This window comes from Protomyctophum parallelum (genome assembly GCF_964188405.1).
Source record: "Protomyctophum parallelum genome assembly, chromosome: 14".
Classification (NCBI taxonomy): domain Eukaryota; kingdom Metazoa; phylum Chordata; class Actinopteri; order Myctophiformes; family Myctophidae; genus Protomyctophum; species Protomyctophum parallelum.
Genome location: NC_139709.1, coordinates 26576755 through 26596298, shown reverse-complemented (window position 1 = coordinate 26596298; position 19544 = coordinate 26576755). Strand labels below are relative to the sequence as shown.

Here is a 19544-nt window from a genome sequence, read left to right as displayed (position 1 = left end):
TTGTCAAACATTCCTTATTATGAATGTAGATATTGAGTATGTCCATTTGCACTTTCAACCGCCTGGTCAAAACTAGAGAATAGCTCTACTGTATGTTTTAAAAATACACAAAAGCCATTATTATGTTAGGCTATATAACTTAACCTGACTGGTTGTATAGGCCTACTTGGGTAATTTAATTGTGTCAAGCTGGGCCCTTCATTGAACCAATAGGCTACAGGTAGCCAACGTCATCTTTCCAATTAGAATGGCAACTGGTGTTTGGTGCAGGACTGGGCTGGGGAGCTTTGCATGAGGAAGACAGTCAGTGAGTGACTGAATTAGTTTAACTGCCTGTTGAAGAATTCAGACACTCACTGCACCGAAAAGGGACATATTTGTAGTCAGTTATAGACGTCGTAGAATTACCATGGCAGATGAAAAAGCACCACTTCTTAACTATCGACTCACCCTCAGCAGGGAGTCTATAAATGCATCCAGAGAGATTGTCGAAAAAGACGGTCGTTGTTGCCCACAAGGCAAAACACCAAAGAAGCTTGGCGTAATCTTTGGAGTGGTTATTCCGACCTTCCTGTCTATGTTTAGCGTGGTTGGCTTCCTACGAATAGGTGAGTAAATATATATATGACTGTTGGCCAGTGTTTGGGACATCATCAGCCTGCAGTTTAGTGATTGATTGGATTTATTAACAGAAATACAAATACAGTACATTTCAAGTAGGCCTACAACTCAATATAAAAACTGTTAACTGTGAGTGGACGACAAAAGCATTACACTTGTTTAATAGGGCCCACCATTTTCAATTCATCAAAACATTTAGAGACGCACGAATATACACAACTAATCAACTATAGTCAAAACAGGAAATCCTCATAGGAGGTAAAAAGGGAAAAGCCTATACAGTGAGCCTGAGTGAGGGGGAACAGGGAAGCTTGTCAGCTTCACTACACAAGTGTGTTGTAACTGTTGTTGTATAATTAACCTCGCGTCAGACTCATCGCCGTCATGATGATCAGACGTTCCGCTGGTTTCTATTTACTGCTCAATCAGTGCTGCTGTTCACATTCACATTCTGTGTGCGTGTCCGCCTACTGTATCCGGTGGATTGCACCCACCGCACACCCACCGCACACCCACCCACATTCATGCACGCAGTGTCCGCACCATGACCGGATCAGCAACAGCAAAAAACAAACAAAACGATGTCATCCTATCCCTATGATTTGATCCCACGGTCTAGTGTAGAATTAATCTAAAAGTAGGCTTGACATTTTGCAGGGGACTAGTGAAGCAGTAGCTTGGTAGTTTAATTACATTCATAATTGCAGAAGTAATTCAAGAAGTGTTGCATTTTTTGTGTAATTAAGTTAACTACTGACACTATAACAATATTGATCCATTAAAATAAAGGAATTATTTTGTTTATTTTACCACTCCTTAGTTATTTTTCTTGTGTGCCCAATTCTTCCTTTTTTCTGACCGCTGTACTTGTTAGGACAAGTTGGACCCCAGGAAGCTGGATTGGTCAGCTCACCTGTGAAAAATATTTGACTATATATTTTCTAATATTTTGAACCTGAATTTGTAAAGTAAACTTGAAAATGTTCATGATCATGGTCAAACTCAGAATGTTGGATTATTTCAAATGATCAGAGAAGTTATTAACATTTTAGAACAGATTTCCTGCTTCCCACCTGAACTATAGTTTCTGGAATGCAGGTACCTGTACCATCATGTATACAAAACCAAAACTGTAATTCTTTCTTATACTTTTCCATGAATAATGCTGTCGTTTAAGTTTTCTTTTATGAGGTGGGATTTTGTTCGTTTTGTAGGCCTAACACTAAATTACAAATGTTCAATAGTTTGAACAACTATTTCTAGCTAGAATTATCCTAGCCCTAGAACGGCTCTTGTTGTTACATACAGTATGTACAGTATTTCACATACAGAGCCATAGAACACGCTCCTTGATTTCATTTGTGGTAGAACGTTAACATGTGCGGCATAAATGTGATAAATGCTCCGTTTGTACTCACCCATTAAATTATTCCAAAGACGTGGAGTGAAAAATGGTCCTCTAGTTTTATATCCATGTGAAAGTTCTGGCACAAAACGCGTATTTAGTGAATTATCTCCACTTTTTCAAGAGATGCACACGGACATCTTTCTCTCCACGCGAGGGGGGGCACTGGAATATCGATGAACCGATTTTAGATACTTCCTGTTGTCATCACAAATTGACCGGAGAAACACAAAAGTTTGTGGTCACACAATTGGCAGGTGGTGTGATTAATTACCCAGCACCTATCGCAAAGCACCTGCCAATTGTGTGACCCAAACTTTTGTGTTTCCTTGGTCAATTTGTGATGACGTCTTTGGTAAACAACAGGAAGTATCTAAAATCGGTTCATCGATATTCCAGTGCCCCCCCTCGCGCGGAGAGAAAGATGTCCGTGTGCATCTCTTGAAAAAGTGGAGATAATTCACTAAATACGCGTTTTGTGCCAGAACTTTCACATGGATATAAAACTAGAGGACCATTTTTCACTCCACGTCTTTGGAATAATTTAATGGGTGAGTACAAACGGAGCATTTATCACATTTATGCCGCACATGTTAACGTTCTACCACAAATCAAGGAGCGTGTTCTATGGCTCTGTATGTGAAATACTGTACATACTGTATGTAACAACAAGAGCCGTTCTAGGGCTAGAATTATCCCTATGGTATCTTTGCTATAGTTAATCTTCTTCCAGTGTGAAGTAATTGTTAGTAGCAGCTTTTTCTTTTTTTTCTCCCGGTGTGAAGTAATTGTTGGTAGCAGCTTGAAAAGCTATGCCTTCAGTATACGTACGTGGCGCCATTTAATCTTGTCTGACTGTCTCTCTTTAGGATTTGTGGTAGGACAAGCGGGACTCTACCAATCCATTGTTATGTTCTTGGTGGCATATTTCATCATCATCATGACTGTGCTGTCTGTTTGTGCTATATCCACCAATGGAGCTTTAGCTGCTGGAGGGGCCTATTGTATCCTTTAACTTAGAAAATGTGTTCAGGAAGAGTGCATCAGGAGGCATGCTCTAATAGGCCTACATCTCAGTCTCCATCTTTCACTCTGACATAAGACTGCTCAGACTGACTTTAATGTGTGTGGACATTAAAAGACAGAAATATTAGCGTGGCGTGTGATTACCATTACCGCTTTTCCCTTCCACTTAGACCTACGCTCACATACATTGATGTATTTTAATTTATCATTTTAAATAAGATGCAGAGAGAGATTACAGGGGAAATAATTGTCTCAAGCGTTTTTCCCTTTATGTTTGGAATATTTTCTAACTGAAATGTATCACCGCCCACTTAATCTAAGCTCTTGTGTTGCGTAGGCACAGCATTTTTATGAATTATTGGTGTAGTGAGGATACTGCTCTCAATTTCCAACTTCCTTCACAGCTGTGATTTTTCTCACTTTGGATACTCAGACATGATTAGTCGAGCCCTGGGCCCAGAGTTTGGTGGCAGTATTGGGATCATGTTTTTCTTTGCCAATGTGTGTGGCAGTGCCTTCTACATTTTGGGACTGGTTGAAGCTGTCACCACCACCTTTGCCATACCAGAAGGTAAGGTGTATGGAGGACAAAGGGAAGCGGGCTGTCCATTTACATGTACTCACATTTTAATCACACTTTGTCTTTTTCCCCCAACTAATACTTCAGACTTTGAGGCAAATCTAGCAGGTCCTTACCAGGTGTTGCCGTCTGGATACTGGTGGCATGTGCTGTATGGCACTGTCCTGCTCTTCCTGTGTCTCATCGTGTGCCTGGTGGGGCTCAGTGAAGTCTTTTAAAAGTAGTAAAGGAACATCTGTGGGATCTGTCGTTTTTCTTCCTTTCTTTCCTCTGTTTTTTTTAAATTACACAACAATGATTTTTGCCGTAGACTAGCACATCTCTGTTTTTACTCAGAGAAAGTGGTTTGTCGTTTCAGGTGGGCGCTCACATCTATGCCCAAGCCACATTTGTCATCGTCATCATTGTCACCACTGTGCTGGCTTCCGTCTTGATCAGCTTCTTCATTGTGAAGCCAAAGGGTGTGATCCTGCCCATTCACCGATTTGTCAACGCTACAGGACAAATCGGTGCCAATTACACACGCCCTCAGCTCCGTACCCTAGAGAGCAACCTATGGCGTAAGCGTTCTTATTCTTTTACATGCATTGATTTGGTATTTCATACATGTCTGTGAATGCGCTTACGCGTCTATTCAACCAATGTGGGGTTTGTACAGAACTTATTTATAGCCCACATGATTGTATTGGCCTTGACTTGTCTTCTCTGACCTGCTCTGTATTTATGCAGTCTATAGGGAAGAGAAGGCTGTGGTGATGGAGAATATTATTTATCCCTGCTGTCTTCCTTTCTATAAATAACCCTGCCACTCTCTCCAGCTGACTACACAGTGGACTACACCACTGGAGCCATGATGAGCTTCACCACAGTGTTTGCTGTCATGTTCAATGGCTGCACCGGCATCATGGCCGGGTCCAACATGTCAGGTGAGATGACTGATACTGTAGGTCATGACAATAACTTGTAAATATGAGCCCTGGGTGAAAAGATGGACAAAGGGATTTGTTCATGGGGGAATTGGAGACTGTCCGTATTTACATACAGATATGAGAGAGAAAGACAGACAGACAGACCTTCCTGACTCCTTTCCTTCCTTTATTGATCCCACAGGAGAAATGCAGCTGTCATGGGATTACAGAAGTTATGAAACGGGACAATTATGGAAAAAATAGATACAGCTACGAGTAACAAATGCTAGTAATTAGTAAAAGTAAAGAATTGGGACATAGTAGGCCTACTACTAATATATTGGGTCTAATGGAAAAAAGCCATAGGCTTTCTTGGGTTTTCAACCCTCTTGGCAGACCTTGTATTGAACTATACTTTCCTTTGCTTTTTTGCAAACTGTTAATAAAGTATTGTGAGGTATATTTGTGTGCAGGTGATCTTAAAAACCCCAGCTACTCTATCCCAAGAGGGACACTTGCTGCGGTTGTCATAACCTTCATTACATACAATCTGATGGTTCTACTTGCAGCTTCGTCCTGTGAACGGTGAGATACACAGGCAACATGGGTTGCAACTAACAATTGTTCTCAAACGATTAATCTGTCAATATTTTATTATGTTTTATTCATCTATAGAATTTAATTAGGATCATGAAATTACATCACAAGTTATGTGCAACCAAACAGACATCCTGAAAATGTTTTATATGTTCACCCTGCAGTGAAAAACATAACATTTCTGTTTATAAGATGCACATTTACTTAATAGGTGAAGTTTTAAATGGCACATAAAATGTTTTTTTTGTACGAGACAATGTATGTTACGTGAACATAGTCGGCTGAACATGGTCTCTCATACATACTGTATTTAACTTTCTCATTTCCATCCATTGTCGATGATTTACAAGATAAATCCAATTATTCAGTCACTAAAATGTTACATTTGTCGATCAATGATTTGATTAGTTGATTAGTTGATACATGCAACAGGAAATTTGAATTACATTTTAATTTGTGGTAACATTCTTAGACATCAGTACAACATCATCATTTTCCGTAATCCACTATTCATTTTTCTTTTGACAATGGTCTAGATGCAACCAAGACAGTGCTGATCACAAATATATAATTCATTCAAAGTGAAGTGCTTTCAAAGTGAAGTGCTGAGCCAGCCTGACGGTGTGCCCCGGGTTCGACTCCTGATCCCGACGGCCTTTGCCACGTGTCTTCTCTCCCCATGGGGAGAGAGCCCCATTTCCTGTCAGATTACTTTCAATCTAGTCTCGCGTTGCCAGACTGTTTGCAAATGCTTCCATCATACAGTCTGGAGCAATGGAAGCGCTGTCATGAGTAAACTATAAAGCGTAAGTGGAGCCTCCTCGCCACTTCCGTTTCGTCTTTACAGTCGCGCAAATGTATCCTAATATAAATAGAAAAGCATGTTGCTTAGCAGAAATGAAAATAAAAAACTAAGATAATTTTCGTGAACAGAAATGGCAGATTCCTTACTCTGATTTCGGGAGGTGTAGTTCCAGACTATATAGCATTCGGAGATTGTGGAATAGTTGTCTGCAGGTGACTACTTTCAACCTATCAATAAAGGCAGAAAAAAACCAAAAATATCTTTGAAAAAGAACAACTTCAGTGATGTAATGTCAGTGATGTAATCCATTATTTGTCTAGAGATGTGCTCAACATGGATACAGAGAGTTCTCACTGGAGTTGTGTCCTTCATCCTCTCTAGTGGCCTGCTCCAAAAAGACTACAGTTTCCTGGCGGATATCAACATTTGGAAGCCCCTGGTCACAATAGGCATCTACTCCTCCACCATGTCTGCGGCTATGAGTAACCTCATAGGAGCCTCTCGGGTCCTCTACGCCCTGTCCAAAGATAGTCTGTTTGGTGAGATACCCTCTCTGCCTGGCTTCCTCCACTAATATACAGTTTTGTTGTTTTGTTAAACTGCCTCCCCCTGGCCAGCCGGGGTGCCTGATGGAGGGGAAAGGAACTGGTTGGAATAACGTGTTCCTTCCACGCGCTACGTCCAACCAGGGAAACTCCCCCCTGTCAGGTGTAAAGGAGCAACTTGGACACTCAGGCATGAAGGAAGCATGAGTTCAAGTCCGTTGCTCTCCCCTTGTCCCCCATATATGGGGACAGTTTTGTTTCCATGCATCGGTGTGGCAAAAGAGGGTTCTTATGAGCCTTGACTAAAGGTTTTGTTTTTGGGCACTGGTAGAATTATTTATAAAACAATTAAATGGAACCCATGGAGAAAGTAGATAACCACTATGTTTTGACAAAAATATAATGGACAACAATGTCTATTTTTGATGTGTTAGAATCATGGATGGTAAGGGGAAGTGGGCCAAAAGACACTTGACATGCACAGCACCCAGAACGTCACGCATCTGGCTACAGGAATGATCTTCATATAACTGAGGAGAAATATGTATTTTGCAGCTGAAGCCATCTTGTCACCAGCTGTTTTTGAGTGATTAAAATAAAATAGTCTGTCACAAGGATGAAAGTATAATTGTGAAGCTGAGTAAATACTTTAATTGTGGCAAGCCATCTGCTGCAAATAAGAGGCCTGCGTCTTAATGTGAGAAGTCTCATTTTCATAGAACAGACAGCACCTTTCACCTTAGAACATTTGACCTTGTATAATTGCACTGGACGGAATGTACTGAAACCCGGTGATTTGGGGGTTCTATCCAACACAGGCTGTGAGAAATTGAAAGATTCCAGGCATCATCTAGATCAGGGAAATGTATCAAGAGGGTTTTTCCAAACGCATATCAACAAGCTAGTTCTTGTGCAGTTCTTTGTAGACTGAGAATAGCTAGATGTCTGCAGTAATTTCAAGGCCTAGGTGGGACATATGTTATTCAAGTAATGCATACAACTTGTAATCAATCCAATCCACTTTATTTATATAGCACATTTCACAACTCAAGGTTTACAAAGTGCTGTACAGAAAGTTAAATACACTATAAAGCTAAAACAAAAGACGCCAACAAACCACACAGTAGAAAAGGACACATAACAAAGCCACAGAAAAACACAGAACTCTCAAACGGAATTAAAAGCCTAGATGTACAGGTGGGTCTTAAGGCGATATTTAAAAGTCTCGATGGTGGGGGCCAGTTTCACATGGGAAGGGAGCTCATTCCACAGTTTGGGGGCTATGACAGAAAACTAAAATCAATAGTGAAAATGTCATGTTGTCGACACTTTGCTAAATCATAGCAGGAAAATGAATTGGCACAAATTACTAATAAACCAAAGTTGAATGATTTAAGTAGTACTTTTTGGCTTTGGGATCAATAGTCAACTGTCAGACTATCAGCTTTTAGTCCATTTGACCCAAAACGAAAGAAACCATATCGTCATACACAAGCCTTTACTGAGGCTAAGACTTTACTGTGTGTTGTCTACAGGTGGGGTCCTCCTTGCTTTTGCAAGGAAAACGTCTCTTAGTGGGAACCCCTGGGCCTCAGTTCTCATCTCCTGGGCCCTAGCACAGGTACAGTAGTATAGTATTAATGTGTCAACAGTTACACTTGGCAGTTTTCAGTTACTTGTGTATCATGAAGTTTAGAATTACTCCTCATTGGATCCAATTAGTCAGACCTTCCCTATCTTTTAACATGGCTCATGCAACAACTCATGCATATTATTTACTCGTTTTAATTACTTATTCAGTTGAGTTCTAATGCTCATTGGATTTGTGGTTGATTTTCCCTACCATTAGGTGGTGCTGTTCTCTGGGAAACTGAACACTATCGCTGGCATTGTAACAATCTTCTTCTTGCTGGTCTATGCTGCTGTGAACCTGGCCTGTTTGGCCCTGGAATGGGCGTCGGCTCCCAACTTCAGGTGCAATAGAGTTAAAGAAACGCCATAACTGTGGATAAAAATAAATTGTACATTCCTTAGGTGTTCATTGTAAACAGGAACTATTTTTCTTAAAGGTGTATTCAGTGATTTCACTCAAAAAACCTTAGGTTTCGTTTTTGGCTGTGGGACCCAGCCTTTCGTCCAATCAGGATAGAGAGTCAAAAACGAAACCTACGTTTTTTTGACCCCCAGGGGTTAACTGGGGACAGGGAGGAACTCCTTATATGGCCAGCACACTCTATAGTAGGGAGGATTATCACAACAAAACAAAAAAATAAGTGATATTTGAATTAAGTGAAATCACTGAATATACCTTTAAGCATGTTAGTTACTGCGAGAGTGAGGTCTAGCCTATACACAAGTAAGACGCGCAAACGCGTGAAGCGAACGCAGCTCGTGTGTGTGTGGTTGTGTGTGTGTGTGTGTGCTACAGCTGCGCCCTGTGTGTGTGTGTGTGTGTGTGTGTGTGTGTGTGTGCGTGCGTGCGTGCGTGCCACAGCTGCGCCCTCTGGTGGCGGGCCGGTGGTGTAACAGCGTGACACACACACACAGCGTGACACACAGACACTCAGCCCCTGCTGTCATAGTAAGTGGCTCACTGCGTTCGCAAACACAAACTCGGAATTCCTGGATCGCTACCCTCCACAATTTCCTATCTAACATCAGGTTTTGAGTTCAGTTCAGTTTTATTTTCGGAATGGTGGACATACAGTTCATACATATCGTTTCCATTTTTTCCTACTTTTGAGTGTCCGTTGCTTACAGTATGTCCTGTCGAATATCCGAAAAAGGCCTAGGGAGAAGCCATAGGCTTGTCGGGCCCTACCCCTGGAGTCAATTTGCATATTTAGGTGCACGTGTTGTAGACTGATGGAAATCTGTCTAACTACACAGTGCATACATTCATGTTGTCCTTAGATATATTCATTCACCTACACATATTCATATATAAACATACATATGAATATGTGTAGGTGAAGGTAGTGTTGTTTAATAGCTAAGCTGTTGCGCTGCAGTATGTCTACGTAGGTGGTACGCTGCTTTCCCCTCCTGGCTTTGCCCTGGTTTGGCTCCCATAGAGTTAATTTACTTGCCTCAAGTTCTGGGTGCCTGACCAGTGCCCTGCCAGCAGGGAAGCATGAAAATACAATAAAACTCTTATTTGTGTTGAGACTACAGGCAACAAAGATTCTAAACAGTGGCCACAATGTATCAGTAGTAACAGCAAGAATAATTGTTTCCTTAATTTACTGTAGGTCAAGCCACAGACATTCAAGAGAGAGAAGTGGGAAATGGTGAAACACCTTTATAGAAAATGCATCATTTGAGTGTTGAAATTATTATTTGTAACCATTCACACAGCACTGTATACTTACATGTACAGTAGCTTCATGTTGCCAATCATTGTTATAGCAGGGGTCCCATCTCAACAGCTCTTTAGTAAACAGGAAAAAAAATCAGGTGGATTGCCAATGTTATCCAATCAAAAGAGAACCCATTTGTGTGTTTTTTTTATTCCACTTGTTTGTCCTGTATAAGTTACCTTTTCCTGATAGGATGAAATCTGTATCCCAATCTGAAAATGTATTTTTGAGCTGGAGCAGTTATTGAACAAACCCTCTCTATAGCAATGATTACTATGGGAATATAAAGACACTTATTTTAATAAACTGTTCTTTCCCTCTGACGTTTAGACCTTCATTCCGTTTATTCACATGGCATACATGTGTCCTCGGCATCTTGGGCTGCTTGGTGATGATGTTCCTGATCAGTGCAATCTATGCCTTTGCCAGCATAGCATTCATGCTGCTGCTCTTGCTGCTCATACATTACCTCTGTCCCACCAACAACTGGGGCTACATCAGCCAGGCCCTTATCTTCCACCAGGTACAGTACAGACTCCATGCAGCATGTACATTCTAGTGTAGCTACCGGTAGTACTAGAATATTGTCGCTGTTGGCTGGAAACCTTGTATGTCCAAAACTGTTACTTTCATGAAATGGAGAAACATTGTGTCCCAATGGATCAATTTTAGTTAGTTGGTCACAAGCGGTTTACTTTTCGCTTTCAAATGTTTAAAAGAAATAGTGAAAATGGCAAAACTATAAGCTCACACAGTGTCAGCTTGCATATCTGCTATTGCTTGCACGACACTCTTGTAGGACAATGTACTGTAGGTCATCAATTTAAATAGAGCTATAAGGTTGCTGCTCGACAGAAACGATATACATTGAATAACAATACTGTATTATACTTCAATTCTCATGCTCTCTGTTCTCTCAGGTGCGCAAGTACTTATTGATGCTAGATGTGCGAAAGGACCATGTCAAGTTCTGGAGACCTCAGTTGCTGCTGATGGTAGCTAATCCACGCAGTGCTACAGGTCTTATCACCTTTATCAATGACCTGAAGAAAAGTGGCCTCTTTGTCCTGGGCCATGTACAGCTGGGGTTACTGGGTGAGTGTAGGGTTGCAACTATCGATATTTTCTTCTCTTCTCTTAATTATTTTATTAATAGAATAATTAAAAATCTTGTTTTTGTTTTATTTATCAACAAATGAAAGTGTAAAAATCATGTTATGTCGATATAAGTGATAACTGTTTTTGCAGGACCCCTTATGGGTAGGAGAATCTTGTTCATTTTGTAGAGTCTGTAGACTCCGGTTCATACCGGTTATTTCACAGTACAGTTAACTTAAGGACTTCAGCGTTCCGATGAGAAGGTGGCCATGTGTGGCCGCCTCAACCATGGATGTGAATGTGTAGCACATTAAAGTGTTTTGGGGTTATAGTAGCTGACTATATTATATAGTGCAAATGGTCTGCATTGCAGACCATTTGCCATTTTCCATGATGGCATACCTTCATCTGCATTGACCTGTCCTAATGTCAAAATGATGAAAAGGATCCGTTTTATCTTGGGGAACAAAAAGACTGTTGACTACATGAGACTTGGTGACACGTGTCTGTCTGTGTGTGCGTGTGGTCGTCCTCTAGATGGGTTGCCTACTGACCCTCTGCAGAACTGTTATGACTCGTGGTTGTCATTGGTGGATCATCTGAACATCAAGGCCTTTGTCAACCTAACCCTGGCTGACTCTGTCAGACACGGAGTCCAGAACCTGCTCTTCATCACTGGCTTCGGTGAGCAAGTTTACCAAATCATCACCAGAAATGTGTGTATTTGTTTGTGTATGTGTTTTTCACTTGACGTGTTTGTGTACAGCGTGTCACCCTCACAAACATGGTTGTTTTTGCAACATATTGAAATTGTATGGATGGCAGTACAGTAGCTGAGTCGGGAATCGGAAGGTCACCTGTGTACCCCCCTGCCCTCCCAGACTACGTTAATAAATGTGTCGAAGAGTCCCTGAGCAAGATACTTAGTTAACCCCTAACTGAATTTCCCCCCCAGATCAATAATATATATAACTATCTTGACAATTGTTTATTATATTTTTATATATTTCTTTATAATAATTTGTTATTGCACTTATATATATTATAATATATATAATATTTCATTGCCTGTAGTGTTGCCACAGCTTTATTGTAAGTGCATGTGACATTAAAAACCTTGCAACCTTTAGGTGGGATGAGGCCAAACACACTTGTCCTAGGTTTCTATGATGACTGTACCCCAGAAGACCTTCTGGAAGGCAAAAGCCTGAGCCCAACAAATGTCCATGGAGAACAACGGCTGTCCTTCCCAAATCTGAGGAAGGAAACCAAACACCTCCAGGCAGAGGAATATGTGTCTGTGATCGCCGATGCCATCAAAATGGGGAAGAACGTGACTCTTGGCCGCTACTTTGACCACTTAAACCGGGAAGAGGTTGTGGGGTCAGGCCACAAGTTCTGGGCCCGCAGTCGCAGGACAGGGCCATTTGTTGATGTGTGGCCTCTGAACCTCCTTCGACCAGACAACTGTGGCTATGTTGACACCTGCTCACTCTTCCTGCTGCAGCTGGCCTCCGTGCTACACGAGTCCCGTGCCTGGAAGCAGACTCGACTCCGCCTCTTCCTGTGTGTGGAAGCTGGCTGGAGCCTGCAGGCGGAGGAGGAGGAGAAGCTGAGGGGAATGCTGAAGGAACTTAGGATCTCAGCCCAGGTTGAGACTGTGGCCTGGGACCAGGTGGTGGCTCTTCACTGGCAGAGGAGACGAGAGAATGAGACGGGGAGCAGGAAACCTGATGAACAAGTTGAGAAAGAAGTAGAGTTGATAGAAGAGGAGGAAGGCATGCACAAAGAGCAGGAGGAGGAGGCAGTAGAGGATGGTGTACAGAGGTTCCCCAACAACGCTGCTCAGCTCACGGATGAATACATCTCTGCAGTCAACTGTTTAATTCGTCAGCATGGAGCCCCACCACCTGCAGTGCGTTTCTTGTACTTGCCTCACCCACCAGCTGACACAAACCGCTACCAGGCATACCTGCAACAGCTGGAACTGTTGAGTCGAGACCTGGGACCCACACTGCTCATCCACGGAATCACTCCTGTGGTCACCACACAACTCTAGTCTCCTGAGGACTATGTATGACATCAATCGGCTTTTGAAATGTGTGTATTGTCAGTAAGGAAAATAAACCACCATCCTTTATAGCACAGATTTTGTGATTTATGATTTCAAGAGAACGGTGTAAATACAGATAAGATGGCCACCAAAGAGCTGTTCAATGATACTCTCACGTCAGCTTTAGATTTTCACAGCAACTGAGATTGATGTATTAATACTGAAGAATATCTTACGTCTTAAACTGTTGCTTGTAGGGGACAGTATATGCTCATAATAGTCATCACAAGTTACACCACATAATAAATACACTGCATAAACATACTACGGAAAATATAAATAAAACCAGTTTCTATAGTCTAGAGACACTGGTCTAGACTAGATCGGGACTCAAACCCATACCAGCCTAGGTGCCTGGACCACTAGTTCCAGGCACAAGGCACTAGGCTGTAGGCTGGCCATTTCATTCATAATAGATGCAACTATGCAGGGGACAGAACCGCAACCTACAAATGTGAGTACCACCACAAATCAATGATAAATAAACTGCTCCTAAACAATCTTCATCTGATGCAGAATAGACAATGCTCCAACTGATGTTCACAAGGGCTCTGTATGTATCGCATGGCAACGAATGGTGTCTGTTTCCTGTTTCTGCACAAGGAGGGCGAGTGCATTTCCAAACTTTTTATTTTTATACCCAACACCCTAATCAAGGGAACTTGATTCAGTTGGAGGGGCACTTCCTGACGAGGGGACTGGTTTCAAAAAGGGGATGGGGTATCCAGGTCATTGAAATATTGGGTTTAAGTGGATAATTAGTGTGGCAACCAGACTATTGTAACACTTTATTTATTATTTTTATGCTAGAGTAACCTCTAGCGGAAAAAATATTTTTGGGGTATAAATCCCCTCCAAATTACTACACATGATCACAGGGGTGACATTGTAATTGGCTAGCAAAATTTACTTCCTGTAAAGGCTTAGCAGGTTCCATACCACACTGTGATTGTGTGATGGAGGATTTGTATGCTGTGTGTGTGTGTGAGAGACAGTGCCTTATGGACTGCATCTGGGTCACTTTCTTTAGGTGGTTGTAGAATTTACACACACACACACTCACACACACACACCAGAAAACGACAAAATGTAATCAACATAAATTGTATAACAACAGTTTAGAACAGTCTGTGAGCCAAATAGACAATGAACCACCAGGCTGTGTGGCATACATTTACTACGAGCCAGTGTTTTCTCGCGCTGCTCACGCTGGCTAGTGGCTGTAGTCTTGGGATTCCACGTGAAGAAGATGACGTCCTGACTGACAGCACGACGAGCCAGTCACCGTGCGGAACGACCATTTCCGTATAATTTCCACGGAGACGACGATCATCTTAACCAATGAACGCAGAGTAGACAAGAGACGAGGGAGGAGTCAGGAACGAGGTAATCTTTAGCGGTGTTGTTCACATTCACAACTTTGTGTGCAACTTGAACTAGCAGAAGTGTGTCGGTGTCAAGTTGTCAACCCGTCTACTGCTGTGCTCTGCTGTCTGGCTACGCGTTCCTTATCACTGGGTCACTGGGTGGTGGTCAACTGATGATCAGATGACCAGTTGACCACCTACGCTACGGACGAGCATAATGCATACTGCATCTGCTTTTTGGGATACAAGATACATACAAGATACACGGGAAGGATGTAACGCCGTTACGCCCCTGGCTGGACTGGTTCTAGAGGTTTGTGCAAAATGTATTGCATCAAGTTTGGCATTGTCGTGTTTGTATTATTTGCAGGGGGCGGGGGGCGCTTGGAGGTGCTTTAGCATATCCAAAGGAGCCCATGGCACCCCAGGCCCTAGTACGTACCCCCAAGAAATTGGCATGCAGTTTTTTAGTCTTTCAATTACTTATTTCATTAAGTTCACTCTCTCATTTCATCCTGCTGCATGAGTGAACAATAAATATGGCAGTGAAAGCCCCATTTGGGAGAGTGAGTGTGATAGAAATCCTTTTGTCACAGCCCATGGTCTTTTTTGTTTTATACAACCGAAGATACTAAAATACTAAAACTGTCATTAATAAATAAATAAAATGCTGGTAAGCTGCTAGGGGCCTTAAAAGCATTGTTTTTTATGTCTCTGACTTATTTTAAGGAATATTGTTTTTTGACAGCTTATTCAAGTTCAAAGTTTGTAGAACACAGATACTCATCTCCACCTCTGGTGGGTGGCTGTTAGCTCTTGTGTGGACTTCCAAATGGCATTCCTGTGGTTAAAGAGTGGAGGATACCAACACGATATCAAGTGAAGGGTCACACTCAGAACATAAACAGTATGAGCATTGAGCACAGGTTTCGTAAAAGGCCTATTGAGTCAGGCTACACTTGGCCTCGGAAACGGCTACACTTAATTGAACCAAGCCTTTTGATTAACCTTTTAATACAAAAAACACACCCAAGAACACAGATGAAATATATGTGATAACTCAATAGAAAGATAAGGACAGGCAGACAATGTCATCCCACCCAAACCTTAATCTTTCCTCTGACTTTTTCTTTTATTGTTCCACATGTCTTAAAAGCATGACAAATGTTTCAGCTAAGTATCAAGCCTTTGTCAGTGTCAATAGGCTGAGCACTGTGGTAGAAACAAGTTTATTAAAGAATGGAGGACAAATATAACCATGACCTTATCTGCTCTTTCCAGTGGAGCACTCCTCCACTTGACATGCAGTTGTCAGTTCTGTGTACTGTTTGCATCCAGGAAGTTGGGTAGGGCCTAATGGTGTGATTAGCTGTATCTGAATCTAGGAGGTTATTATGGTTTTGAATGTTCCAATTTCAATGTCTTTTGATGTCTTAATTTAATTTAAGTTTAAATACTAGTTCATTACTTGCGCAAGCAGAGCGCGCGTAATATTTTTGCCCGGTCCGTATGCACCGTCCCAGCCAACCCGCCACTTTTGATGTGTATGCAAATAAAACAGCAAATTTGTGCCTGATTTGCTGGGACCAGATTACATACATGACCATATTTCTTACGTCATCATTGAGAGCTAGTTATACATATACTATATATATAATCTGTAAAATAAAATAGCAAATTGTGCCTGATTTGCTGGGACCAGAGTACATGGTGTGTATATGTATGACTAGCTCTCAATGATGACGTAAGAAATATGGTCATGTATGTAATCTGGTCCCAGCAAATCAGGCACAAATTTGCTGTTTTATTTGCATACGCATCAAAAGTGGCAGGTTGGCTGGGACGTTTTTTTGGCGCAAAGTAACCACAGTATACCGCTAATCAACTTACAAATTATAGTATATGTATGACTCAATGATGACGTAAGAAATATGGTCATGTATGTAATCTGGTCCCATTATATATATAGTATATGTATAACTAGCTCTCAATGATGACGTAAGAAATATGTGGATTAAAGGACCCAATGCCAGAGTGTAATTGGTTTTCGATGGTGACGTAATGACGATATGTTTTAGTGTTGGGAGGATTAAAGGTAATGCTCCTGTGTATACATGTATGTAATCTGGCACCACTGCCGTATCAGGCACAATTTGCTGGGACGGTGCATACGCATCAAAAGTGACAGTTTATAACGGTCGAAAGTACTTGCGCGCTCTGCTTGCGCACTAGTTGGCCATTTATGGCCTACTAGTGTGCAACAAGCAAGTATGCACTCAACAGAGTGCAGTTCTAGTTTAGTTTGTTTTTTATTTATCAGTTGTGTTCTGTTACTCTGAATCCCACACATTTCCGCTCATTTCCCTCTCCATTCATTTTCCTATGAGTTCACTTCAAAGTCTGATGCTTGCATCCACCCTGCAATTATGTGTTCTTCCATAATATTATGTCTTATGTCGGTGTAATTTCAGTTATCCCTCACCCTGTTTGTTCCACCTTCCATGTGTTATTTTATCCATTCGATCCATTGCTTGTTGTCAGATCTCGGAAACGTTCTGTGATCAATAATGCCAGAACTTGCTGTGTTGCCACAGTCAGGTCTTTAATAAAGTTACAATTTTCTTGAATTGTCTGCCAGAAAAATATAATTTAGTGAGAAGGTGGGCCCTTTCAATATTTGGTCATGGTCACTCACTTCACCATTAGATATAATTCATTTAAGACTCACAACCTGCTTCTGGTTGAGCTTGAGCACCCTCTTCTCACAGATACAGGAAATTAAAAGAAATTACCAAAAAGTTTGGTCATTTTGGTTTCTCCCACTTTCTTTGTTTTTATGTAGAGTGTGTCTTTAGGTGCCCTAATCATGCAATCTAAATAAATAGTCATACATCTTATCTAACTGAATGCACCACGTCTCTGTGAGTGTGTACGTACTACATACAGTACGTCTGTAATCTACGTAACTCGAGAACCGTTCGCCCCAACGACTTCAAATTCGACACACGCGTTTCACCCCACCCCACGGGTGCAGGGCCGGTCGAATCGGTCGGACCCACGGTTGTCCAGAACTGCCCCAAAAAGGCCTCTGCCAGGGATGTGGACAGGGCCCCTGCCCAGTGTCCATATATGGAGCTGGCCTGTTCTGACATCATTCTGACGTCTGCATAGACTCCATATTTGGTCATGCCTGACAGAGAACTCCAAATATGTGCATAAAAGAGACACAGACATAATATCTGGGTCGGGCATGCATTTCCAACTTGCATCGTTCCAAGTAGGCCAGTGTCCAACGGGCACCGCTGTAGAGGCTCCAACGGGCACCGCTCTAGTATCTATAAATACACCAAGTCTCTGTACGTCTGACTGTATACGTACCTCTGTAATCCACGTAACTCGAGAACCATTCGCCCCACCGACATAAAAAAAGACCAATATTGGCAATATTAAACATAAAACCATGGGAAAATACAGCCAGACTAAGCCTTGAGCATGAATGTGCTGCTTAAGCAGTGTCTTTTTTTTGGTGCTGTTCAAGGAGCTAATTGCAGAAGAGACTCAATGGTTTTTGTTTACAATCAATTATTTGGAAACTGTAGGCTACTAACCTGGGAAAGCAATACAATGGTACAGTATGGCACAGTGCTCCATATTATATTGCTGAATGATTGCTGATAAGTTATCAGCCATTTTGGTGCGGTAGACACAACCATGCAGCAAGCACTTATGCAGCACATGCACGCACACTCAAGTGCAAAATAGATAAATACACACGTGATGGTGGAGACTAGAGGCAGTTACTTGATCAGTATAATCTCTCTGCACCTCTCTACACATTCTTCTCTGCTCAGGTCTCTTGTTGTCCCCATTCTTTCCGCATCAATAAAACATGCAATACACACAAATCACAAGAAAAAGGAGGAGAGCCCAAGGTCATGAACACACCTAAAACACATGACACTGTATATATCCCACGTCACACGCACCGATGCACGCAATTCATAAATATTTCCAGCAAATATGTCATGTATATGAATCATAGGTGCCCTCTGGTAACGTGGTGCAGTACATACAGTGTGTCTGCATAGGGGTGACCCTGGCTGGCCTGTTAACCAATTCTCACGATGACAGCCCATACTGATACAGCCCAGTCAGAAACGTACTCTGTGGCCTTTAGACACCTCAGTAAAATTATATAGTTCTTGCACATCGAAACAGTGGACATGAGAAAACATTTTATTTTCATGAAGTGATTATCTGAGTTCACAATCATTAAAAACAATTATATATAGTTAGTCCACCCAGAAATCAATGACTTATGTATTCCATCAAAATGTTGGCTATGCTTCCCATTCCCAATCCATTCCCAGTGCATCTATTTGGTAGTGGTGGATATTGCTTGCAATCTCACGATGGATATGTATGACGATACAGAGGCTATATATTGATATAGATTATACGTTTATTCAAAATAATGACCATGTTGCACAAATACAATAAAGCACTTTCAGGCCCACAGAGATCTTTAAATATAAAATGTCTAAACATCCTAACAAGGGGTCTGGGAAGGGAGTGCATTGCAACTTGCAAGGGGGGCTTTGATAACGTTAAACAGAGGTACGTTTGTCAACACTGCGTTACCCAGATAATTCATGCTGTTTATTGCCGTATCGATACAGCAGCCTCGATCGATTCACCTATTGTCCGGATGTTCTATCGATATATTGCCATATTGATTAATTGAATGCACCACTATTTGGTGCATGCGTTCCATTGTGTAGAACGTGACTTTTCCTTCTTTACATAACCTTGTGTCTCATGCGTTTGTACTTTGAGTTGCTTCCTTCCTCCTGCCCCCACATTATAGTGAATGACTGCACCAGTGCTTAATCAGCAATAATCATCAATGCCTGGTGGATAAAAGACATGGAAAGTAACCCTAGTGCACTTACTATTTGGTGCAGTGCAGGGATGATCTGAAGTGCACTGCAATAATAATGTTTTTCTCATTCCAAATGAGTCAGTGAACAACATGTCCACAGAAAGAGATGTACCACTCTGTGATGGCCTGAAAGCAGACTCTAATTGTATTACCTGGGCCCTAAAATAAACCATAATAT

At 41.7% G+C, this 19544-nt stretch overlaps 2 protein-coding genes across 2 annotated transcripts in view; both read left to right on the top strand.

Moving 5' to 3' along the window:
• Positions 1-409: 409 nt before the first annotated feature.
• LOC310871210 (solute carrier family 12 member 9) lies at positions 410-13004 on the top strand (the record flags this gene model as incomplete). The annotated part of the gene is made up of 14 exons (XM_083782701.1): positions 410-608; positions 2896-3030; positions 3486-3623; positions 3720-3826; positions 3991-4192; positions 4451-4558; positions 5014-5125; positions 6324-6481; positions 8023-8108; positions 8337-8461; positions 10177-10369; positions 10767-10941; positions 11482-11628; positions 12075-13004. The coding sequence occupies 14 exons, from the start codon at positions 410-412 to the stop codon at positions 13001-13003; spliced, it is 2814 nt and encodes a 937-aa protein (XP_083638827.1). The 3' UTR covers position 13004.
• Positions 13005-14602: 1598 nt separating this feature from the next.
• Positions 14603-19544, top strand: part of per2 (period circadian clock 2) — a 29979-nt gene continuing 25037 nt past the window's right edge. Inside the window, exon 1 of the mRNA XM_083782516.1 lies at positions 14603-14737. The gene's annotated coding sequence lies outside the window, so the exon portion shown is untranslated. The remainder of the gene's footprint in view (positions 14738-19544) is intronic.